Below are 25,801 nucleotides of genomic sequence, written 5' to 3'. Positions count from 1 at the left end.
AGATATCCAAGAGATAGTGTCAAATGAGCAATTGGTTATATAAATGTGGAGCTCAGAATAGAGATCTTGTCTAGAGATAGAACTTAGAGATTCATCTCTGTATAGGTGTTAACTGGAATCCAAGGCATGGAAAAACTATAGAGTGAGAAAAAAAAAAGGTGCTAGGACCAAGCTTTGGGGATCCCTAATATTTAATGACCAGTTGAAACAGGATGTGTCTGCAAAGGCAATAACCAGAAAGAGTGGCCAGAGAAGTAGGAGAAAAACCAAGAGTGCATTACATCATGGAAGTCAACTAAAAGAGCATTTTAAGAAGGAGGGAGTGATCAACATTAACAAAGGCTGGTGAAAGGTCAAGTAAGCGGAGGACTGAAAAAGTACGCATAGTATTTATCTACATGGAGGCTATTGGTGGCCTTAGTGAATGCTGTTCAGTTGAATGATGATGGCAGAAGCCTGATTCCTGTGAGCTAAAGAATGGGTTAGAGGAGCATGGAGACAGCCAATATAGATAAACTTTCTTTAAAGAAGTGATAGGAGGGAGAGTCATAGGGCAGTACCGCAGAGGGATGTAAGGTTTTAATTTTTTATTTCAAGAGACTGGAATATGTTTTAAATCAGGAGGGAAAAGCTCCTTAGGGAAAGGAGGGATGACGGCTGGTGTGAGCTTTCTGAGACGGTAGCACAGCTAAGTTTCTATCTGATGACTTCCATTGTTTTTTCCTATGAAGTCAGAGGTATGGCTACTTGACAAAGATGGGAGGGTAAAGTTTGAGAGTGGGGAAGATTTTCAATACTTATTGCAGAGAGTAGAGGCATACATTGACCAGATAAAAGTAGTAGGCTGGATCAGGAGTGTGAAAAGCTTCTTTGAAGTTTGGTGATCATGAATTTATAGAAACACTAATTCATCCTCTTGTGTGACCGTGGCTGCTCTAATGCAGATATGGAGGCGATGGATAGTTGGATTAGCCTACAGTTGGCGGGAGTGCGGTTGGGGAGAGGACTTTATCAGTGCCTTAAAGAGTCTCCTTGCCTTCAGTTTCTTCCCATCCCTACCCATCATGTACACTGCCACAAAATTCATTTCCTTTAAGGACTACTTTTTATCAACTCATTCTCCTAGCTCAAGAATTTACATCTTTCCAAATGGTGTAGTCGTTAAGAGCATAGATGTAGATCTTGGTCTGAAATTCGAATGTGAATTTGAGCAATTCATGTAAAGTTTTTGACAGTTTCTTCAACTCTAAAATGTAGGTAATTGTAATATTTACCTTATAAAGTTGTTAGGTGCATTAAGTGAGATAGCAAATTGCACAGTGCTTGGCTTGTAGTAAGTACAGGAAAGCTGCTGTCTTGTCTTCTCTTAGCTGTCTCTCCACCCTTCCCTTCAGGTCTCATCCTAGTTGGACGTTCTTTCTCACCCTTATCCAACAGAATCCCTCCCAACTAGACTGTTTCACAACCTCCATTATTCATTGCTACATGTGCTTGCCTTCTGTACCCAAACTCCATCATTTCTCAAAAAGCCTAAGTCTTCTAAGAGAAAGCTTCCTCATTAGCTTGAAGCCAGTGCACTGATCTCCGATGATACTTTAGAGACGTGTGAAACCTGAGTATATTCCATTATTCACTTTATTATAAACTATATTATTTTATTGTGTTTTTATTGTTTAAAAAATATTATGTTATATTTTGTCTAAAAATATTTCAATAATGTAAGACTTTTCCAGTAAGCGTGTGAGCTCTTTAAAGGAAGAAATTATGCCATAAACTATGCAGTTCTCACAGGACCTAGAATAGTAGTCACAATATTTGTTACATTTAATTGGACTTGAATTGAGACATAAGCTAGGCTCCAGTAGTCTTCAAAGTGGGGTGCACAATTCTAGGGGTACTCAGACAATACATTAGAGTGCAAGGAAAAAATATTGTGAAACTTCTATTTATATTTATTTTTATTGTGTTATTTTGCCATTTATATTTTGTGTATATTTATAATGTACATAACATAAATTTATTATATATATTTGTATACATTATTGATAAATGTATATACATTAATGGCATATGTTTAAGAAATTTTAATCTTGAGGTTCCAGATCAAAACATTTTCAATCGATAGTATTGAGATGAGTGATAGAGATTTGACAACAGGTAATCATTTTTGAGCACTTACTGTGTGCCAGATGCTATGCTAAGTGTTTTACATGCATTAAGTCAATGCTCCAAACAATTTTCTAAGGTCTGTGTTATTATCTCATATTACAGAGGAGGAAATTGCCGCACAGTGAGGTTAAGTAACTAGTCCCAGATTACATAATGAATAAGTGAGGGAGCCAGGATTTAAAAATACATCTATTTGAATCCAAAGCTGGTCCTCTTTTTTGGAAGATTTTAACTACACAATCCAATTTCTGGAATAGATATAGAACTCTTCAAGTTACCTAGTTCTTCTTAAGTTAGTTTTGATTACTTGTGGCTTTCAAGAAATCAGTTCATTTTCCAAAGTTAGTCCTAATCAGTGTACTACTCTAGCATGCACCCCTCTTTTAGGAGTGCCCATATTTTTTAGTGGAGACATTATGGAATGGATGTCCTACTTGTTACTTAACCAGGACATTATGAGAACCATATATAGATTTTGGAAAGTAGAAAATCATCTTAAGAAAAGCTAAGTACAGTTGACCCTTGAACAAAGCGAGGGTAAGGAAAGTCAACCCTCTTGACCAGTGAAAATCCCAGCACAATTTATATCTGTGGTTTCTCCATATTTACTCTTCTACATCCAAGGATTCAACCAACAGTGGATTTAGCACTGTAGTACTTACTATTTAAAAAAAAATCCGTGTATAACTGGAGCCACACGATTCAAACCCTGTTATTCAAGGGTCAACTGTAATCACATGATTTGATTTATATCTGATACTTCTTTCCTCTTAAAAATATGAAAAAAAATTATAGAGCTCTTTCTTAAAGAATTGTCTCCGACCTCTAAAGTTGAATCCAAAATAACACATGCTTGGTAATTTTTCAGTTGTTTATGAAAATATAACAATTCAAGAAACAAGTACAACTCTTTCACAACAAATAGATTTGACAACTCCATCCCAAGTTACTGAACTAAAACCACAAAAGACTGTCTATTTTTCCACAATGACGTCTAAAAGCATGCCTGTATTTGCAACTGATTATACAACTAGATCGTATTCCAATACAATATCTCCACCTCTGGAAACAATGACTACACCAAATTCTTTAAAGACACCCATAGCTGAGACAGCTACATTTGCAGCAGACATTTTGCCTACTTCAGCAGCCATTGCTTTGTCTACCAAGAGTACTTCCATTGGCCCTACTACCAATTCTGCGAAAATAACTAAATCCACATCTTCAGAGAGCACAAGGACAACAAGAATGGCTGAATCAGTTGCTACTGAGACCTTTCATCCAACTGTAGCTACTAATTTCCTGTACACATCTGAATTTACCAAGAATTCACCTGTATCCAAAACTTCAGTAACTGGATCTCAGTCGGCTGTTATGAGGACAACATCTTTATTCTCATCTTTTGAGTCCACATCCATGCCTACAACATCTCGGCCCAAACACAAATCCACAGGTATTGGGGCATCTACAGCTTCTGGAAGTGTACCTTGGTCCACCGTGGAACAGACCTCAGCTACAACTACTCACATTGGGACTGCATCAACACTGCCACCTGAGTCTGTGCTCATCTCTACAGCCACTCCAGTGGATTCTGTATTTCCTGGAAATCAGACAGCATCTATGTTGGCAACAACTGATATGGAAATACCCTTTACAGTTTTTCCTACTGAGTCTATTGAGATGACACCTGCGTTAAGAACAGCTGAAATAGAATCGACATCTATAAATTTCCGGGATGTCTCTTCACCCAGAGTGGAAGATACAGTATCTACCTCCGCGCCAAAAGAGGCCTCTTCTATGGCCCTTTCTTTCAGGACATCGTCTCCATTCACCGGAGCTCAGAGTGTACAGACAGTTATTGATGCTGAGACTACACACACAGCCGGGACTCCCGGAGTCACACTTGCACCTACGGTGGCCCAAACTATGCTTTCCCCCACAATCACTGGGCCAGAGTACACCCAGAATACACCCACAGGTGGTGAGAACATGCTTCCTTTGATTTCCACTGAATCAGCTTCCACATCCAAGGCATTTCAGTCTGGTCCCACATCAATAACTGATGAAGATGACCATCTACCTTCTACCAATGAGATCACTTGGACTTCCAGGCCAGACCAGACCCTGTTGACATCAGCATTCCATGGGAGTACTTCTAATACAGAACATGCATCCACAAATACTAATACTATCATCCCACCAGAAACATCCACAGAGAATGAGGCTACCACTACCGCTGATGCTACCACAGACAGATACACAACAGTTCTATCCAATTTGACATCTCCAAGGTTTGCTAACTTCTCCACAGTTACTGGAACCACAAGTGTAACCAAACTGCCTGAGTGTAAACTTACCACTTTACTACTAAAAACCACTCCTACGTCCACAGTAGCTGAAAATGAATTTCTTTCAACACCAAGGGAGACAGTTGTTCTGCCAGTAGATATAGTATCTACCCTTGCTGACATTGAACCGAATTTTTCTACTGAGGAGAGTGCTTCTGAGAACACACAAACAGAGACAAATGGTATAATTGCATTTGGAGAGACAACAGACCCTGTACCAGAGTCTGCAACAACAGAAAGATTCAAGACTCCTGTGACAAGGGAAGAAACAACTTCCCATTATCTTAAGGGAAAATTGACTCTAGCAGCCACAACCGAGGTTTCTCCATTTGCAACAATGCTGGAAGCAACAGATGAATCTGTTTCCCCTTTTCTTGATTTAGAAAAGCTGACTGCCCGGTTGGATAACAAAACTGCAACTACTGAGGTGAGAGGAAGTTGGTTTTCTACAAAATTGGTAAAAACCACACCTAAGAGTTCATACAATGGAACTACAGAAATCTTTAATTCCACCCACATCTACACAGCAAACTGGACTTCAGAGACTCTACCCGAGGGGAATCCAACTCCATCTCCCACTTCTGGGAGCACACAGTCACTTCCCAAACCCCTGGATGCTTCCACCACACTGGGGACAAGTTATGTCACTATCCCTAAAGACAGGACAGCTGTGTCCTTGTCTGCTGGAACCTTCCCTCCACAGCCTGCAGCTAGCCATTCCTCAGCACCCCTTGTGCCTAGTACCCATATGTTCTCCCTGCCAGTTCATGTCTCTGCTGTTGCCTCTATGGTGGTGTCTGAGGAGACTAAGGCTATCACGCCTGAGCCTTCTACACTGGCCAGGGCTTCCTCCACATCTATGCCCTCAGATGTCTCAACTCTGTCATCAGCTATGGTGACCACAGCATCAGTGCCACCATTGGATCAGACTGCTTCCACCACCAGCGACACCGTACCTACCCACAGAGACTCTCTTCACACGGCTTCAGAGGCCACAGTGATCTCTGTCAGGATGACACCCACACCAGTTCCCTCTCTGACAGAGACTCTCATCCCCTCGCTGAGACCTCCCTCTCCTGTGGCGACTAAGGCTGAGACCACCCTTCTCTCCACCTCAGCTGATGCAGTAACCCCTTCCAGACCAATACTTGCCTGCTCTAAATCTCCCCCTGACAACACTCCTGTGGTGTCCTCCACTCATGTGACCTCAAGTCTGTCTACACCATTAGCAACCCAACCCATATCTCAAGCAGAGGAGACTTCTACCCATGCTCTGAGCTTTCCATATACTTTCAGTGGTAGTGGAGATGCTGGCTTGGCTACTGGCACCACAGAAACTTCTGCTGTTGATGAGACCGTGCCCTCACACATCTCTGCCAACAAGCTTATTACTTCAGGAGATGGGTACATCTCTCAACCTTCCACACGTCTTGTAAACACACGGGTCCCCACCCTATTAGTGACTGACGATTCTACCTTATCCTCTAGCAAAGAGCAGATGACCACCTTCCTGGGAAAGACCCCTAGAACTCCAAAGATGACAGAAATGCCCCCACCAAATAATCTTTTTATTTCAGTCTTCCACAGTACATCATCCTTAGAAATGACAGATACAGGATTTTCTGAGACCACAGAAGTTTCCAGTCATCAAACACATTCACATTCAGAGATTCCATTTGTGACTCCACCTAACAGGAGTTCGGCTTCATCTCCCACTTCTGGGAGTACACAGACTATACCTACCTCGACCTCAAGGAACACAGTAGATGTCCACGTTTCAGAAATGTCTACTAGTCTTGGGAAAACAGCTCTCCCTACACAATCTCTGACAATCACCTCACTTTTGTCTCCTGAAAAAGAAAGCCTGAGTGTCCCCTCAGTATATATCCCCAGGACTGAAGAAACGATAGTAAGCCCCACCCCTGTGACCCACCCTTTCTCACACCGCCAGGATACTTCATTTGTAGAGCCCATAACTTCCGCGACCACCAGAATATCAAATTCTGTAAATGTCAACACAACTCTTTCACACTTGCTTTTACCTAGGACGCAAGCTGATGTGTCTTCAGTTGCCTCTCTCATTTCTGAAAGCACACAGACCTCCCCCCAGTCCCTGTCTCTTTCCACAGCTCGGCTCTCTAGTGCCAGTTTTACAGCTAGCTCCCCTGACAGGGTTGCTACAGCCCTTTCCACTCCAAATGTACCCACAGCACTTCGTGGGGAAACCTCTATGGCAACGTCCATTCCTATCTACCAGATGTCCCCACTGCCAGTTCGTGTCACTGCCTTCACCTCTAAAAGAGTTTCGGACACTCCCACAGCACTAACAACTAAATCTTGTGAAACAGCACACCCGGATTGTTGGAAAAGTTCCTCTGTAGTCACTTCTGGGCCTATGTCTGAGATGTCCTCAATGTCAGTTCATGACTCTTCTCTCTCACCTCCAGCTGTTTCTTCTGATGCTTCCACAATGGTTGGATCATTTTATACTTTATTGTCTGCAATTACCCCTAGGACTTCTAGGACCACACAAACATCAACATTGGATGTCACACCTGGGACATATGCTGGACCTACTTTAAAAACCACAGTGGTTTCCTCTGCTTTCACTTCTTCAGAAATAACAGAGGTGTCCTCCAGGATCACACCTACATCCTTTTCCTCCTCAACAGAGCCAGCTTTTCCCTCTGTGAAAACCATTCCAACCACTATTATGGCTGAGATAGTGACTCCATTCATAGGCACCACTGCCTCCTCTCTACTCAGTTCTAAGAACACTGAAGCTATTTCTTCCATTCCAAAGACCACATTTTCACCATTTCTATCAACAACCCAACAATTACCCCAAGGAGATGAGGCCACCACTCTGGGCATATTATCTGGGATTTCTAACAGCTCTCTAGCTACTGTAAACAATGGTAAAGTGACAGCTCTTACAAATACTTATTCCAGGCCTGTTGACTCTGAAAGTGTGCTTTCATCTACTCCTTCAGAAAATCTCCATACTTCCTTGAATATTCAGGTTTCTCCATCTTTGACTAGCTTTAAGAGCACTCCTGGACCCACAAAAAGTGTAAAAGCCACCATTTACCTTTCTTCGAATACAGAAAAGACGACTTCTTTGTCAGAAAATACTTCAACGGCTGAACTAACAAAAGATGCCATGTCTGTGAACACACCTGTTTCATATCCTCCATGGATTCCATCCAGTACAACTCCACCCTCTTTGACGTCGCTTCTTTTTTCACCTCATAGTCCTGAAGCCGAGTTCTCCTCTCCAAAGACTTCCCTTCCTCCTACATCTCAAATGGTTGAATTTCCAGTTCTGGGAACAAGAACCTCATCTAGTAACACCCAACTTCTGCTTACGACTTCCTGGAATACACCTACAGCTCAGTTTTCAATTTCCAGTGCTACTCATGTCCCAACACCTAGCAAGATGGAAACAGAAAGTTCTTACCCTGTTCCAGAGACTTTGTCAACTCTCACAGCCTCTCAGACTGGTCTTGTGTCTGGAGATGTTATGGCAATGTCAGCAGTTTCCACAAGAGGAATTCTTCCCACCTTGGGGTTGTCTGAGAGCCCTTCATTGTCAATATCTTCAAGATCTATCCTTACTACTTTGGCTGACATTAAGCACACGTTTGAGAAGATAACCACATCTGTAACTCCTGGGACAACGCTCCCATCACATCCTTCTGGTGCTCCTTCAGGATCTATAATTTCAAAGGTTACTACTTCACCTATGCTGACTTGGATCTTATCTAGTCTCCCTTCAGGTTCCCCTCTGGCAACTATGTCAAATGCTCCTCACATGATAACTTCCTCTACTGAAGAGGTGCCAAAATCCACAGTTCTGACTTCTGACATAACACCAACACACCCGTTCACTAACATTACAATACTACCCTTTGCTGGTTTAAGTGCCATACCCACCAGAACTATCCCTACACCTGTAGTGGGCAGTCTCACTACTGGCTTCCCAACTTCTTTCCCTATGTCTATAAAAATCACAGATGACAGTGCAAACATTTCCAAGTCCCCTGAAGAATTTTCCAGAATCACTGTGACTGCTGACTCCAGGACCGTGTCTCAACCTCTATTCTTTAGCAGAATGAGTAAATCACCTCCTACAATTGACTACACCCTATCTGTTGGTTCCATGCTTCTCCCTAGCTCTACAGCAACATCTGCATGGAGCAGAATCCCAGCTGCATCAGCATCCCCTACTTTAGTTCTTCCTAAGCCCACACAGGACTCCCTTCTAAACACAGCCGCCATGACATCCACTGCTACTGGAGCCTCATTTCCACTTATACCCACTGGAGTAACACATCCTTCTACAGCAACTGTGTCTTCACTACCCTTTTCCTCTTTTGAGACAACCTGGCTGGACTCCACACCTTCCTTTTTGTCTACAGAAACTTTGACTTCACCTATTGCCGCTATGGCCAAAGGTATGTTCCACGATGTGTGTGGCATAACAGAATGTGTGCATAATGGGACATGTGTTCTCCAAGATAGCCAGTTCTCTGATGGCAGAAAGGGAAAAAGAAGGTACAGGTGTTTCTAATCTTCAGACAGTGGGTACCTTGTCCAAACATAGAATTCTCTAGCCGTGTTGCTTACCTTTGCTTTATTGAAATGTAATGCAGATGTACCTTTTCACTCAGTATGACATTTCTAAGCCTTCTTTCTTTCTTTCTTTTTTGCAGGTGGGGAGGTAATTAGGTTTGTTTGTTTGTCTGTTTGTTTGTTTGTTTATTCAGTGGAGGTATTGGGGATTAAACCCAGGACCTTGTGCATGCTAAGCATACGCTCTACCACTTGAGCTATACCCTCCTCCCCAAGCCTCCTTTCCATCCTTTTCTTCCTGATGCTCTCACTCTGACTCTGTCAATGTGAACATGGATCAGGACCCTCATCCCCTTCCCTATAAAAGGATTATATGCCCTTACATCTGACGTGTTGACCACATACCAGAATACACCAGAAAGTATTCTAGTTTGCTATTTTTGAATTCTTTTCATGTAGGTCCAGTCTCTACCTCCAGCTGGCTTCAAATGCTCATCTGTGGCCAATGAGTATTTGGCTTCCAAATTATTCAAATATGGGATAGATACTCATTCAACTTTTAATATTCCAAAGTTGAAATTTGATAGTACAGATAAGAGAAAGAAGGAAATAAAGAAAACCCCAAAATAATAAAGAAGGACACAGGAAGAAATGAATATTTTCTCAGTACAAATGAACTTGTGAGATAATGTTCAGCTTGGCCATTAAATGGACTGGAAGTCTGTTGGCCAATGAAAACTAACATTTGGGGGATTTGTAGAATGTCTATCAATTGTGTAGAAGTCAGGGAACAGCCCAAATAATTAAAGCAAAAATCCGATGGTACATCCTGGTTTGCTTTTTGTATATGGACCTGAAGGTACTGGTTCTTGACCTTGGACCTAAATTAAACAAAGTTTAAGAATGAGACTTCATTATTTGGTTTCTTCAAACTGAAGAGCATTTTAACCAAACTTACAGAAATTAAATTTCTTGAACTAAATCGATGAAATTAATCTCCTTATTTTTAATTGCAGTTTCCTTCTACAATACTGAAATGAGCTTGTCTGTCTTTGATGAAAAGCCAAGGATCCTTATCACTGATGTTGTAAAGGAATTTGCAGAAAATTGGGTAAAATAATCTTTTGAATATTTATGGTACATATAAAATATGTGAAAAAATATATATTAAAGACCAAGTAGATTAAAACTAGGCTGCACTTTTCTCTACCCATAATACATTTCACAGAAAATTGGTTCTGATTCTTTTTGTTGCTGCAAATCTATCTAATCTGTAAGCGACACCATAAGGATGTATGTAGTCTCTCTTTCATAGTGTCAATGCTGAAAGCTTTTATGGGATGTTATTATTTTAATTTGTTTAAAACTGTACATTTCCTTGCACCAACACAAATTCTGGGTCTTTGCCAAATTTCCCTTATTTGGGGGATGTAGGAGAGCAGTGATAACATAGTCTACGCCATAGTACTTAAATATTTTTGTTTTCTGCATTTTCATTTCTTTTCTGTCCTACGCAATAAATGTTTTATTTATTTTTACATTTTTCTAATAATAAGAGCAATACCTACTGTCTGTAAAAAAATTCAGACACTGAAAACTGAAACCCAGAAAGTAAATGTCCTCTCTGTTATCCCTTCTTGTATTAATTCCTCTTAACAGTCTGCAGTATATTCTTTCCGATTTTTTTCTATACATATAATAGCATTGATGCATGTATTTTTTTTACAAAAATAATTGAGCTCATACTAAGTGTGCTATTCCGCAACTTGCTTTCTTTTCACTTAACCACGTATCTTTAAGCGTATTCATGCTGATAAATATAAATCTACATCATATACATTAACAAATGCATAGGAGTTCACTAGATGGTTGTGATGTAGTATTTCTTTTTTTATTAAAAATTTTATTGAGTTATGGTCAGTTTACAATGTTTTGTCAACCCTTGGTGTCAGCATGATTCTTCAGCCTGTGTTTCTTTTAATCCAAATATCCTTTGGTGAACATTTGGGTTGTTTCTATTTTTCTCTTATATTTGGAAACAATGCTGACAGTAATGCCGTTGCAATAAATTTGGGGGACACTTAAGTATTTCTATAGGATAAATCCTAGAACTGAAATTGCTGGCTCAAAGGACATGAATATCTCACATTTTAATAGCTATCACTAAGTAGCCTCCCAGATAGGTGATACCAGCTTGCATGCGCACCAACTGTAAATGATGTCTGTTTCCCTCCTTCCCGTCAGCATTTATTTTCAAGTGTATACGGCATGATTATAAGTGCTTGAAAATGGATGGGTATATTCATCCACTAGGCTTACCATAATAAAATAGGATGCATTGGGTGGTTTAAACAACAGGCATTTATTCTCTTACCATTCTGGAGGTTGGAAGTCCAAGATCAAGGTGCTGGCAGGGTTGGTTTCTGGAGAGGCCTCTGTCCTTGGCTTGCAGATGGCCACCTTCTTGTGTCCTCACACATGGCCTTTTCTGTGTGTGTGCACACAAAGAGAGCAATCTCTGGTGTCTCTTCCTCTTTTTTGAGGACATCAGTCTTATTGGATTAGGGCTCCACCCTTATGACCTCATTTAACCCTAATTACTTCCTTAAAGGCCCTATTTTCAAATACAGTCACATTAGGGGGTTAGAGCTTCAACATATGAATTTGGGGTGGGGGTGTGGTGGGGGACACATTTCAGCCCATAACAATAGGTAAAATGTACATTGAAAAACTGAGTGGAGTGGGAAGGGATAAACTGGGAGTTCGGGATTTGCAGATACACACTACTATATATAAAATAGATAAACAACAAGGTCCTACTGTTTAGCACAGGGAACTATATTCAACATTGTGTAGTAACCTATAATGAAAAAGAATATGAAAACAAATATATGTATGTACATGTATGACTGAAACATTATACTGTACACCAGAAATTAACACATTGTAAACCGACTGTACTTCAATAAAAAATGTGGGAAAATTATTTGAAAATAATTTTTAAAAAAATGAGCAGAACAGTTGGAAATGTTGAACCAACTGACATAATGAACAAACTTAATGATCACATCATCTCAGGTTAACTTTGCTGGATTAAGAAAGACACACAGAAATACTATAACTGATATGTTTTGTCTTTTACAGTTGAATTCTATATTTCAGGACAGTGAATTTGCTCTTGCTAATTTGGCTGTTCAAATTAAAAGCAGGTATGTGAGTCTGTGGGTCTGTTCTCATCCCGAGAGGATTTCCTTTGTTTTTGTCTGAGCTTTAGAGACTGCTGCATTTTGAATTGTATCTTCCCTTCTGAGTGAAGGTTCTCTTCGGAATGAGGAAGAAGTTTGTATTATTACTGTAGGGAGAACAAAACATAAGAAAATAAATAGGGGAAACAGTGGAATTGGACTCAGTTACTCCTAATGCCCCCCTTATCTTTAAAATGTTACGATTCTGTGACTTAGAAAAAAAATCATGCCTTAAAGGGATGAAAGGCTAGGGCTAGCCAGTGCGTGAGGATTTATAAGGACTTTTATTTTTGGATAATGCACTTTCAGGAATTAGAAATTCCAAGGGAACTTGAAATGTTTAAAGTGAGGAATACTGACTAGTTCAAGACTTGCCTGGGGCACAGATCTGGAGAGGTGATTGCAGTGAAATTGGCAGGCACTGAGTAGTATCAAGAAGACCATGACAAAGGCAACTGGTCATCTGAGGAATATTTTCTCTGCTCTTGCCCTGCACATATACTAGTCCTCTGTTAAAGGAACATCCAGAAGAATCCCTTTGAAAAATAGGCGTGGCTCTGGTATACCATGGTTGGCTGATTTTTAAAACATTAAACATGACTGCCTGTCTTCCATACACTGGGATTTGGTTTCTTTTGAATGTTCAAATATAAATAGGTTCAGGAAGGTTCATAGAAAGTAATAGAAGTAAAGCCATGATAGGTTATTAAAAGAAAATTGGAAATGTCTAGCGTGTACATTCTTTAAAAAACAACTGTGTCTATTATTTTTCCCTATTACAAAGATGATATGTGGCCATTGCAGAATCTCAGACCTTTACAGAAATGTATAACATGGATAGCAAAAATCTCCAGAAACTTGCCTTTCCCCGCCTACTTTAAGAACTCTGGTTAACAGCTTATTTTGTATATTCTCCTAAATTCGTTGCCATGCGTTTACTAAGAGAATGGGATCCTACTCGATATACTGTTTTACAACTTTCTTTTCTTGCTTTAGAACACATCATAGACATCCTTTCAGGCCAATACATATAGATTTAGCTTGTGCATTTTAATGACTGCATAAGATTCTTTTGTGTGGGTGTGCCACAGTGTATTTATCCAATTACTTAGTGATGGACATTTCAGTTACTTCCACCCTTGTACATATATCTTTATTCATCCCTGCTGGTACTCTTATGGGGTAAGTTACTGGAAGTGTGATTGCTAAGTTAAAGGCTTACCACCATTTTGGTATGTAAATAATGACCCAGCTCTTTTAAAGTGTCTTCTTGGAGCCCTAGTATTGTTCAGATTCCAAGCTGGGGGATTCTACTGTTCTGCCTCAGAGTTCTCTTTCTCCTGAACTTGTTCCTTCATGTATTTGGTGCTATATTTAATTTTTCTATACCTTTTTGATGCTTTTGGTACAGAGACACTACTGAGGAAGAAATAATCATGGACCGAACGTTTGTAAGTAATTTTTCAAAACAAATATACTTGTAATCCATCTTAAGCCTGATTAGATATAAGTGAATAGCTCTTCCATCCAAGTGTGTATTATCAGGCAAGGTTCAGTTGTGATAACTGAGGGTCAAATTACATTATTTTCTTTGGAATCTGCATAAGAACCCAGTAAGAAAACCATCCTCAAACAACAAGGTCCTACTGTACAGCACAGGGAAATATATTCAATACCTTGTAATAACCTATAATGGAAAAGAATCTGAAAAAGAATATATATGTATAACTGAATCCCTTGCTATATACCTAAAACTAACACAACATTATAAATTAACTATACTTTAATTTTTTAAATGGTTAAAAAATAAAAAGAGAAAAAAATCCAAAAAAATTAAAATAGACAAAAAATTTTTAAGTATATAATCTATAAAAGTTTAAATTATATAGACTATGACCAACAAGAAAGTAAAGATTGTTTCACTAAAAGCTATGAAAAGAACTTCTTTTTACTTTAATTAACTATTTGAAGTTAGTAAACATTTCACAAGCCAAATGTTACCAATTTTTATAATTTCAAGGAGTAAAATAACTAGATAGGCACTGTTTTTTAAATTGCAGTTATAAAGAATTTATTAAAGAAATCTTTATTATTTAACCAATTAGATAGGAAGAAATATAGCTTTCTATTTATTTTATTGAGTGGGAGCCCCTGTAAAATTAGTGCATTAAAACTATAATTATTGGTAATAACAATTATATTCTAACAAACTAAAACTGTAATTTAAAGTAAAAAAAAAAGAAAACCATCCGCTCCTTTTCTGAACTATTCATATGGCAGTTTTCTGAGCCACATTTTGTGGGCTATGGGAATGTGGAATGATTTGGGGATTGTAAATGGCAAATGGAATTTCTTGGTTGTTGACATCTTGTTAAAAGAAGCCTGTTTTTTTCCAAGAGTGACACAGTTGTTTGTAAGACTGGTATTCACATAATATATCTACTTTTTTATGTGTATAGATTTAAAATCAGAGTGTGATAAAACTATCTCCATCATCTGTTCAGTACCTCAAATCTTTACAATGTTAGACTCTGAAAGGCTTAGTAAGCACATGGGTTTTAAGGTATTTAAATCTGAGATAAATATTTTGACTATACAAAATACAATCAAGCCTACAGTGCATTCCGAATTATCTACCATCATTTAAAATATTTCCTGTAAATTCCTGAGTCGGAATTTTAAAAGTTAATGCATTATAGATAACATGACACAACTAAAATTCTTCTCAAATAATAAATATAAAACTCTTCTGGGGATAATGTGGTCCCCAGAGTCAGGCTGCCTGGGTTAGAATCCCTGCTGTTCCACTCCTGACTGTGAGACCTTGGACAACTTAATTAAACTCCCTTGCCTCAGTTTCCTCATCTGTCAAATGGGAATAATAATATTACCATTCCTCAGAGGGCTCTTGGAAAATGGAATGAGGTAATTTACATAAAGTGCTTAGCACAGGACATAGAGCATAGTAAAATCTTGGTAGTGTTTAACATTGTCATCACCATGCTTAGATCCCAAAAGCTTTGATTCTGCTTCCAGTTCTGTGACTCATCAGCTATAGGATATTGGACAGATCATTTAAGTTCTCTGAGACTAGAAAATGGAGTGACAATCCCTGCATTACCCACCCTAGAGTGTGGGTGTCAGGACTAAATACGTTGGTGTTTTTGAGAATTGATTTGTAGGTGGCAATGGGTGACATGAATGTAAAGTGTAATTAAGATTGTGGTTGTTAACGATAAGACCTGTAGTCAATTGTGACATTTGTTTAAAGATTTCAGTGACTATGTACTGTTCTTTTGCGTTATTTGGAACAGAGAGAAGGGCAAGGAATGGCTACAATTTCCCATGTACCATACAGGTAGGAGCTGAGTTTATTCATAGCTGGTACATTTCGTTCTGATTTTCCTCCCATTTAATTCTGCACATGCATCCTTTTGGCCAGAGTTGTCAGAAGGAGATCAAAGTACCTGGTGGTTATTTTACAGATGCTGTAATTGGGCTCTTCCCTTCATAAAATAAGTTGTTTTGGTTGGTCACGGCACAGCCTAGCAGCCTGCCTGCTGCCTCTTTGTAGTGAAGAGAAAATGGGGTCCAAAGTGGTCATAATTTGGGGATGGGGGAAATAAAGTGTTTGCTGTCGTCCACAAAGTCCATGAAAGACGGAGCAGGGAAAGTGAAAAACAATGGGGAAACAGCTTTGGTCTGGTTCAGACTTGTGGTCCAGCTCCTCCCAGAACACTGGCTGTTGTTGGTCTGCTTGATGTAACTCAAGAAGGACATATCCGGGTAGAAGGCTCGTGGAACGGTCATTAAAACGTTCAGGGTGCTAAGAGGAGAGGGTCTGTTGCAGCAGATGGAGAGGTTTTAACAAAGAAGAGTCCTCTTCAGACTGGAAAGATGAAAGCTGAGAAGAGATAAACTACAAATGGAGTGGGTAGGATGAGCAGGGACCTCACCAAACACGGGTCAATGGAGGGGGAGGCTTCGATTGCACATAGAAATTTTGAGTAAACACAGGCATATCTAACTTTCAAGGGCTGATAGGAAATATGGAAAATGTGTTCTTCAAAAAGATGTCTACAAATGGGAATGGAGAAAATGTATAGGTAAGTGTGTGAATCTGAAATGTGCTCTGTAATGAAAGAGTAGAGGAATTTAGAATGTTCGAGAACTGTGCTACAGAGGTGGAGGTTAAAAACAGCTCTATTCTATTTCTACAATATATCTTTTAGTGGACAGAATATTCAGAAATGAAATATTAGGTTTTTGTGACCTTGGCTAAGCCTCAGTTCCTTCATCTGTAGAATGAGGATAATAATAGTACAATCTCATAAGGTTTTTGTGAAGACAACATGAATTAAGAGGGGGGAGGGTGTAGCTCAGTGGTAGAGCATGTGCTTAGCATGCACAAGGTCCTGGGTTCAATCCCCAGTACCTCCGTTAAAAATAAATAAATAAGCTTAATTACCCCTCCAGTAAAAAAAAAAAAAAGAAAAAGAAAGAAACTGTCACTTTAAAAAATTAAAAAACATGTGGAACAAGAGCTCTACAAATGTTGGCTACTATTATTATCATTATCGTCATATTATTCTATTATAGAAACAGGCCTTCTGCAGAACACAGCTTTATAGATTAACTGAGCATGTACCTCTTTGCCTTATTACTAATGATGGATAAATTAGAGACCAGAAGGATAAAAGGTTTTCTCTGAAGTAATACATCCTGAGTACTCCATCTTCTCTATTAATTATCACAAACTCCTAGAAATCATAAGGCTAGTCAATTTCAACATAACGCAAATGTTGCTGACTGTTCTTTTGAAAATGGGTTTTGAGTTGTTTGTTTTGGATACGAGAAAATTTATCAGAAGACTTCAATATGCTGTCTTCTATCGTTTCTTAAGATGTGCCACTTAATAGCTGTAAAGTACCTGGTATTTATGGACTACCAATTAAGTCATCTGCACAGAATTACAGCATCACCAGCCAAGACGTACTCTGTGGCCATAACCGCAACATCTTTCTTTCTTTCTTTTTTTTTGCTCTGCTTTTTAGCTGTGCTTGTCAGGTCATCATAAAGGCCAACTCTTCCTTAGTGCCCACCGAATTGATTAGCAGGATCAAAAGTAAAATACATGGCAACCGCACGCATGGAAACTTCACACAAGATCAATTGACGTTATTAGTAAAGTCTGAACACGTTACAGTGAAAATACTAGGTAATTTGGTGGGGGGGTCCATATGAGTTTACTCCCTATAGCTCAAAATGCATACATAGTAGAGACCCCGAGTTCAGAGGGGAAACAAATTGTCTTCGTGTCCCCTTTCCCGTCCTCATAGCTCACGTGCCCTGACAACCTAGAATGGTAAGAACTTGTTAAAAAACAAACAAACTGAGTACCAGAGGGGTTACCAGAGAGCAATTGATCGGCTCTGGATCGTAGCAGTGGCCAGCTCATCAATGCAGTCGGAAGACCTGGAGAGCTTCCTCATTACACACAATAGCTGCCCAATAGATACTTGTTAGTTTATTGATTGATTCAACCAGCCTATTCATCTTGGAAAGTGATCTGGGAACAGTCCAGAATTTCTCTCATGGGCATTTTCTTTTCAGATTAGCAAAGCTTTAATGGTAAAGAGAAAGTCTGCCAGGCTACTCTGCATCCTTCCCATTGCTGCCAGCATTCTTCCTATTCCCTAATAGACTGAGGGGGAAACGTGGAGCTAACCCAGATAACACACAGAAACCTGTAGAATGCACAGTCCTTGGCAACAGATGTGTTAAGTAGCAGAGGGCAGGCTGTGATTGCGAAAGGATGAGCGGGAGATGGGAGGCAGAGAAGTGCTGAAGCCGCAGGCAGAGCCCACCATACACACGGTGCTAATGAAGATGTCCTGAGAGGGAGAGAAAGGCGCCTTTCAGCCTCACTCCGAGAGAAGACTGGGATGGCTGGGCAAGGCTGGCTGGCCCGCTTCTCTGGCCATTTTGTCAACACCTGATGGAAACATTTCTAGCATCAGGGTCACAAATCCAGTAGTGAGTGAAAACTGGGACATTACCACATAAACTTAACCCAGGTCACATCTCCCTTAAGGTGACTACCCTTGGCAGCAAAACCTTGCCCTCAGCACCAACATCCAAACAGAGCTCCCTTGACCATATTGGTGATGACAAATACATCGAGTTCACTAGAACCAGATCCACCTGAGTCCATTAAGAAAGGAGAAACTATCAGAAATAGGGGCCAGCCTTTAGTCTCCTGTCACTGCACCTCAAACTATTAACAATTGCCCTCAAAAGGAGGGTGGTTGGCAGGTGGAGACTCTGAATTTTTACTCTACACCCCTTTGTATAACTTAATCTTTTTTCAATGCATTTTTAAAAAACAAAAAGCAGAAAAACTGGTAGTTTTAATGCAAAGGATCATATGTGAGGTTGTACTGGGAGCCTTATTTAAAAAAAAAAAAGACTCCATTTAATGCTATTTTCAGCCTGGTTTAAATTACCTAGTGGAAGTTTCCCCTTTTACTTGCTGATGTTTATGTGCAGGGTGATAATGATGAGTCGTAATGGATGTTCATGAAACTTTTAAGTGCCTTTTGCCCTTTCAAATGGGCATACATTTTCTCTGTAGAGCCGGGAAAGTGCAAAGCCGAAGAAACAGCCTCTAAATACAAAGGGACATATAAGTGGCTCTTAACCAACCCTACCGAGACAGCCCAAACTAGATGCATAAAGAATGAGGCTGGAAACGCCACTAGAGTCTGGTATGTACCATCCAAGATTTAATAGTTCAGATACACAAAGATCTGCTTAACTGGGGGCATGTTTCCATGTCATTTGTCTGAAGATGCTCCCTCTCTCCCCCTCTACCGCCCGACTGTTTGTCTTTCTTTCTTGCTTTCACCTTAAGAACCTGCTTACGCATGCACATACAACATAATGACATTCCAGGAAAATTTTCAAGAAGACAAAGGAGAAATCCCACCACCTGAACAGCGCTGCTTTTAGATTGTCGTGTTTTTCCATCTAGCCTTTCACTGTATGCCTTTCAAATTTTGTGTAGTGGTATTCACCGTCCTTATAGCAATAGTGTCATTTACCCTTTCACTCAATGGTTGAGCAAACATTTTCCATGTTTTACATTCATCTTAATGACCATTTCAAAAAACTACCTCAGAAGCTATCTCCTTGATGGGCCATAGTAATTTACTAAATCACTCTTCTATTGTTGACTGTAACATTTTCCTTTTTCAAATCATCAGCCCCTCTTTTCTGACTCTCTGCTAACAGTTTATGCCATTAACTTAAGTGGGCAGGCCAGAGGGGCAGCACGTTTTCACAAAAGCTTAAAAGCTCTCTTTTGGAAGGCGACATCTTGGACCAGGTCCTACCTCTTCCTCCCTCCGTCCAATCAGTTCGTAAGTCCTGCGGCTTTTACGGTCACAGTCAGAGCTCGCATCTCCCCTTTCCTTTTCAACCCCACTGCCACTCCCTTGGTGCCACTATTAGAGAAGTCTCTTTGCCTTCTGCCCACTACCCCCAGCTCTACTTCAAACCGCCGCCAGCGTGATTTTCCTAAAGGCTGGCTACCACCATGTCAGTCTCGCACTCCAGCTCCATGCTGCCTCAAGAATTAAGTCCAAACCCCTAAATAAAGTACTTAAGACCCCCAGGCTCCTTTCCTTATCGGTACTCCAGCCAAAAAGGGCCATTGCCGTTCTGCTCTCATGTCTCTTTCTCTGCTTGTGCTATTTGCTTTGCTTGATTAGGGCCTGGGGGGTAGGGGGTGGGGGGTGGGGCGCTTCCTCCATCTGTGCCCTTTTCATGCCCAGCTCAGCTCAAAAGCGGCAAATAGTTTTGGGGAAAGACCCCTGTCCTAGGTTTTTGGTGCTTGCATTCATTCGGGATTCCAAATCACTTGATTTGGAGAGAGGAAGGGGCCTCACCCAACTTTGCAGTTGGCACTTAATGCTTTGGGGTCCTTTATTTGGCAGGGAGAGTTGGTAAAGTGAGGAATACATGATTTTTTGGAAGATAGCCTGGACAGTTTGAAAATGGGCACAGCGTTTAACCCTAGAATTGCACCTTAACAACCAGCAGAGTAATAGAATATTCTGTTGCCCAGGGGTCCACTGAAATTTTTAAGCAATTCCAGAAGACACTTGAGTGTGGGCAGCTGTTAGGACAGTATAGTTTCTTGACCTGGGAGACCCAGAGACCCTTCCAGGGTCCCTATGAGTTGGAAACTTGTCATAATAACACTAAGATATGACTTGCATGGGGACCCTAGATTCACTCGCTCCCCAAGAGTAAAGTTTTCTTCACTGCACAAACACTTGGCTCCCACCTTTGCAATGTCTGCAGGGAGGCTGCGGGTGGGCAAAGAGGAGGCCTGCCAAGGACACAGCATTTTCCTTTACCACTCGCTTTCAGACTATTCCGGCCTCATCTTCCAACGATGAAGCTCTCTCCTCTCTTTTTCAGCTCAATCAGTATCAACACCGGCAAATCTCACTGGGAAAAACCAAAGTTTAAGCAATGCAAATTGCTTCAAGAGCTTCCTAATAAGATTGTGGATCTTGCTAATATTACAATAAGTGACGGTAAGACTGTTCTGTACACAGTAGAAAAATAACGGAACCTCAGTTAGTTCGTCTACTTGACCTGAGACCAGAGAGAGTACAGGCAAACGTCACGTAGGAAAATCTACCCAACAACAAACCAATTTCAGAAACTAGGTAGTTAATGATGGTGGAGGTGGGAGTGGGGCATGAGAAGTTAGGACTGTCAGTGGTTTTGCTTTATAATGCTTATATGTATAATTTTGGGCTACTTACGATTTTTTGTTTTATCTCAATTTTAAAAACTGTTTTAATAGATAATACTTTACATAGTTCAATGCTGAAAAAACAAAAAAAGGGTATGCAGTGAAATCTTTCCTTCCCATTGCTGACCTCAGTCATTCAGTTAATATACACAGAGGTATCTACGCATCTATAAGGAAATGTGTGTGTATTTATATGTATACACTCTATCCCTTTTTGTACACAAAGCAGAGCGTGCTATACATGCTGTTCCTCACCTTGCTTTTTTCTCTTAACAAATATTGCAGAAATTATCATATTAGTATATGAAAAGCTTCCTCCTTCTTTTTTCCACTGCGTTGTATTAACCACATGAATATGCCACAATTGATTTCTTTAACCTGCTTCCTATGGATGGGTACTTAAGCTGTTATTATACTTCATTTAAAAAAAAAAACTGCTGTAATGGATATGACGCTTATGTCATTTTGTAGGGTATACTTGCAGCATAAATTCCTAGAAGTAGAATTGCTGGGTCAGTCATTCTTCTGATGATGTCAAAATGCTCTCTGTCCTTGGAGAAAAAAAAATGCTGTCTGTAATAGTTGCACCAACTTATACTCCCACTTGCAAGGTGTGAAAGTCCCCGTTTTAGAACATCTTCACCCACACAGCATGTTATCAGACTTTCGGATATTTGATGATTTGAGAAGTATACATTTAAGTCTTTTAAATCCACTTTGAGTTGATTTTTGTGTGTGGTGTAATATAAGGGTCCAATTTCATTCTTTTGTATGTGAGTATCCAGTTTTCCCATTTGTTGAAGAGATTCTTTTCTCCCTATTGTGTATTTTTGACATCCTTGTTGAACATCAGTTGATGGTATATGTGTGGATTTACTTCTGGGCTCTCTATTTTGTTCCATTGGTCTATATGTCTGTATATATACCAGCACCATACTGCTTTAATTACTGTAGCGTTGTAATATTTTGACATCAAGGTGTGTGATGCCTTTGTTCTACTTTCTTAAGATTGATTTGGCTGTTCAGGATTTTTTGTGGTTCTATATGAATTTTAGAATTGTTTTATTTACCTCTGTAAAAAGTGCTATTGGCTAGACTAGTTCAGTGAAGTCTATTTCCCCTGAAGTGTACATCCTTTGATGCTGCTCCGTAGAAGATGCAGCCTTTGGAAGGTACCTATTTTCTCAGACCACCAGGGATGACTGTGGTTCTAGCTAAGTTCCCTCTCTAATTTCCCCCACTAAGATTCTGGCTGGTCTGCCTCTACTGGTGTCACACCCAGCTGGTAGCCTCCTAATTTATAGTTGATTTCTGTGTTGTTTTTGACAAAACCCTGGAGCGTACATTGCTCCACAGTTTGATCCAATGAAAGTCTGTCCCCTTGTCAGGGAAAGAATATTAAGTCTTTGAGGCTTTCTCCTACCGTCTTCTGGGAAAAATATCTGTCTTATGGGGCAACAGCTTGGGGGTGGCAGCGGTGGTGAATATGCCCTTCACCAGGTGCCTCACTAGGGTCTCCCGTCTGGAGCAGGAGCTGTGCGTGTGTTTGGGCAGACATTCAACTGCTGCCCTTGCCCAGTATAGATCTTCCACAGCCCAGAGATGGAGAGGTGGGAACCACTAATGTTCACTTGCCATCAAATCCACTCAGGATTGTTCTTCCACCCAAGGGACTTGGGGGAGATGGCAAGTGCCACTTGGCTGCCTAGTCCAGTGGAACAATTCTTCCACAAGCAGAGCTTGGGGGGTGGGTGGGGGGGTGGGCGCACTTCCGATCTCAAAGGCCATGGCCTCCCACTGCACTTACCACGTTTCTGTAGATTTTGTTGAATAAATGCTTCTCAATCTGTTGTCAGATCTCCCATCAATCTCCAGAGGCTTTGAATGATGGTTTTTTGCTAATTTTGACCAGCACAATAGATGTTTGTCTTGGTGAACTTTTCCCCAAGCCTCTTTTTACAGCCCTGACCCTGAAAATCCCGCTTCTCCTTACCAGTGTTTTTTTTAAAGTATGCATATAGGTTTTCCTCCCAGAATTTCAGTTTGTGCGCACCTTGTCAGGCACAACTCTATTGCATAAACTGAGTTCCTCCCATAATGAATAGTTGGAAATTGAGGTACAGGCATTCCTGTGCTTTGCAGAAGAGCTAGGGAAGAGTCTTGAGGCAGTGAACTTCTGAGACTTGTCTTTTTGCAGAAGATGGAAATTTGAGATCCTTGCCAAGGAGTCTCTAGAAGAATTAGAAAAGCAGGCACAGCTCTGATGTTTCTAGATCTGAAATCATGAGTCAGGGCACTAGAGAGGGTTGCAGCTTGGAGTGGGCGGCAGGACAGAGAAGTCTGTGTTTCCTGCTGACCTCCCTCTTTCTGAGTGACACATTTTTCTTAGACATGCTAATAGAATGTTCTCTCTGGAAGAAAAAATTAACAAACAACCATAACAACAACAAAAGCATTGCACTGGGTTGAGATTTTTAGAAACTTAACTGTCAGAAGTCATTTAGTAAAACAAAATCTGCAGAGAAACGGAACAGTTGGAGGGTGGCCATAACGTATATAGCTGAAAAATAAACTATCACATTTACTAGCTTTGGAGGAATCTTTCTCTTTTTCTCGTAGGTTAGGAGCTTGACAAAAAATGAATACAGTGGGAAGGAAAGAAAAATGTATTCACGTTGAAATAATTTTTCTTTAGTTTTCAATCTTGCTGACAAATATTAGCATGGTTGGAGAAAACTTGTAAGTACCCCCACTTAAATCCTCAATTCATGTAACTCCTTAATATCACAGTTAGAAAAGGTACACTTGTTTCAAAGTTCTGTAGGTTCTTTGTTGTGCTCTGTTTTTGTTGCCTCCAAGATACTGAAGATGTAGCACACCCTGAAGTTGGCTAGAACTTTTCACAAAACTGTCTCCTGCCTGTGTTCATCCCACCATCAGGGCAGCAGAGAGTGTGACTGAGAGAGAACAGTGTAATTCCCAGGATGTCAGGTAGAAGGCCTGCATAGTACAGCTGTTCCAAACCCCAACAGCAGGCAGAAAAGGGACAGAGGCACAGATGCTGTAGTAGAAAGTGATATTGAAGAATGCTAGCTTTGGAATCAAGCAGGTCTGGATTGAAATCTGGGTTAGAACCTCTGTGTCTTGGAGGGAAATAGCTCAGTGGTAGAGTGCATGCTTAGCATACGTGAAGTCCTGGCTTCAATCCCAGCACCTCCATAAAAAAAAGACAGAAATTCTGTCTTGATTTCTTAATCTGTATAAAGGGAATAATATTAGTACCCACAACATAGGGTTATTTTGGTAAGTAGATTAAAAAAGTGTATATATAATGCCCTGCTGTGGTATCTTGTCTCCAAAACACCCACCATTGATTCACTCCCTCCTTGTCCACTGGGAGTTAAATCATGGCTGGCTTGTGACTGCTTAGTCCAATAGAAGTGGGCAGTAGTGATACTGTGCCAGTTGTGGGACTAACTTTTAAGAAGACTGAAAGCATCTGCTTCCTTTCTCTTAATATGCTCTCATTTGAGATTCTTCCTCTCAGAACCCAGACACCATGCTATAAGAAGCCCAAACAGTGGTGTGCTGGAAAATGTTTAACAGCCAGCTCTACTGAAAAAAAAAAAGGTAATAATTTGTAGCATTTGCTGATTTCTTTGGTGTAATTCTCCTCCCATGGCTGAATACAAACATCAACATGTAGTCAGTGAACTTGAATTTGGTAAGAGATGCATGGATACAGTAGATATAAACAACCATAAGAGCATAGATTATTAAAATGTAGTAAAATAATTAGGAAGTGATGAGCTTTGAGCATCACCATTGTTTTTAATATAATTTATTTAATTGTAAGTTTATATAATTTAACATTTAATAATGACTCACAAAGTTCCTGAAAATGTAACATTTGGTTCTCACAAGTTGATACAAGCTGGCTCCGGCACACCACAAGCCAGTGGGAAAGGCCATGTATAGGAAAGAACCTCAACTGACCCAACGGACCTTCAAATGCCAACAGCCCCGACTGACCAGCCCATCAGTTGCCAGCCATGTGAGTGAGCCATCTTGGACTTCCAGCCCAGTCCAGCTTTCAGATGACTCCAGTCCCAGCTGCCATTTGATTAGACCTGCATGAGTGGCTCCATGACTAGCTGAGGCTAGTCAACACACAGCACCCTGAACGATAACAATAAATTGTCTTAAGTCATTAAGTTTTGGAGAGGTTTGTTACATAGCAGTAGATAACCAGAATACTGGCTTATAGAAATTGCTCAATAATAACAGATGTTATTATTGTTTTGATTGTTGTAATTACTGGCAGACAAATTTTAACCATTTCAAGCAACGGGGATCTATTTATTCTACAACTAATAAGGGAAGATTCCTTTGATTGCTTTTGCTTGGGGACTTAGAATTTTTACACAATGAGTGTAATTTGTCCCTGAATTTTTCTTAAAAATCATGTGACTCCTGATGAAAAGTCTGTAACTACTTTCCACAATATAGTTAGTTTTCCATTGGCCTGTTCTTTACTTTCATTCTGCCACAGCTGAGACTGCATGAAGTGAAGTCATACCACTGAAGCCCAAAGAATAATGGCTCCAGGTAGGCAGCTCTGGCTATCCCATTTA

At 40.2% G+C, this 25,801-nt stretch overlaps 1 protein-coding gene across 1 annotated transcript in view; it reads left to right on the top strand.

The window, feature by feature from the left end:
- ADGRG4 (adhesion G protein-coupled receptor G4) overlaps positions 1–25,801 on the top strand; it is an 82,756-nt gene that overhangs the window by 21,945 nt on the left and 35,010 nt on the right. Inside the window, exons 3-10 of the mRNA XM_064482577.1 lie at positions 3,038–8,974; positions 10,109–10,203; positions 12,237–12,301; positions 13,749–13,788; positions 15,652–15,695; positions 17,392–17,555; positions 18,972–19,104; positions 20,825–20,943. Of these exons, the coding sequence (XP_064338647.1) occupies positions 3,038–8,974; positions 10,109–10,203; positions 12,237–12,301; positions 13,749–13,788; positions 15,652–15,695; positions 17,392–17,555; positions 18,972–19,104; positions 20,825–20,943 (6,597 nt within the window). The remainder of the gene's footprint in view (positions 1–3,037; positions 8,975–10,108; positions 10,204–12,236; positions 12,302–13,748; positions 13,789–15,651; positions 15,696–17,391; positions 17,556–18,971; positions 19,105–20,824; positions 20,944–25,801) is intronic.

The sequence above is a fragment of the Camelus dromedarius genome, chromosome X (assembly GCF_036321535.1).
Source record: "Camelus dromedarius isolate mCamDro1 chromosome X, mCamDro1.pat, whole genome shotgun sequence".
In the NCBI taxonomy this organism is placed as follows: domain Eukaryota; kingdom Metazoa; phylum Chordata; class Mammalia; order Artiodactyla; family Camelidae; genus Camelus; species Camelus dromedarius.
The sequence above is the reverse complement of the archived record's forward strand: the minus strand, read 5'-3'. Positions and strand labels throughout refer to the sequence as shown.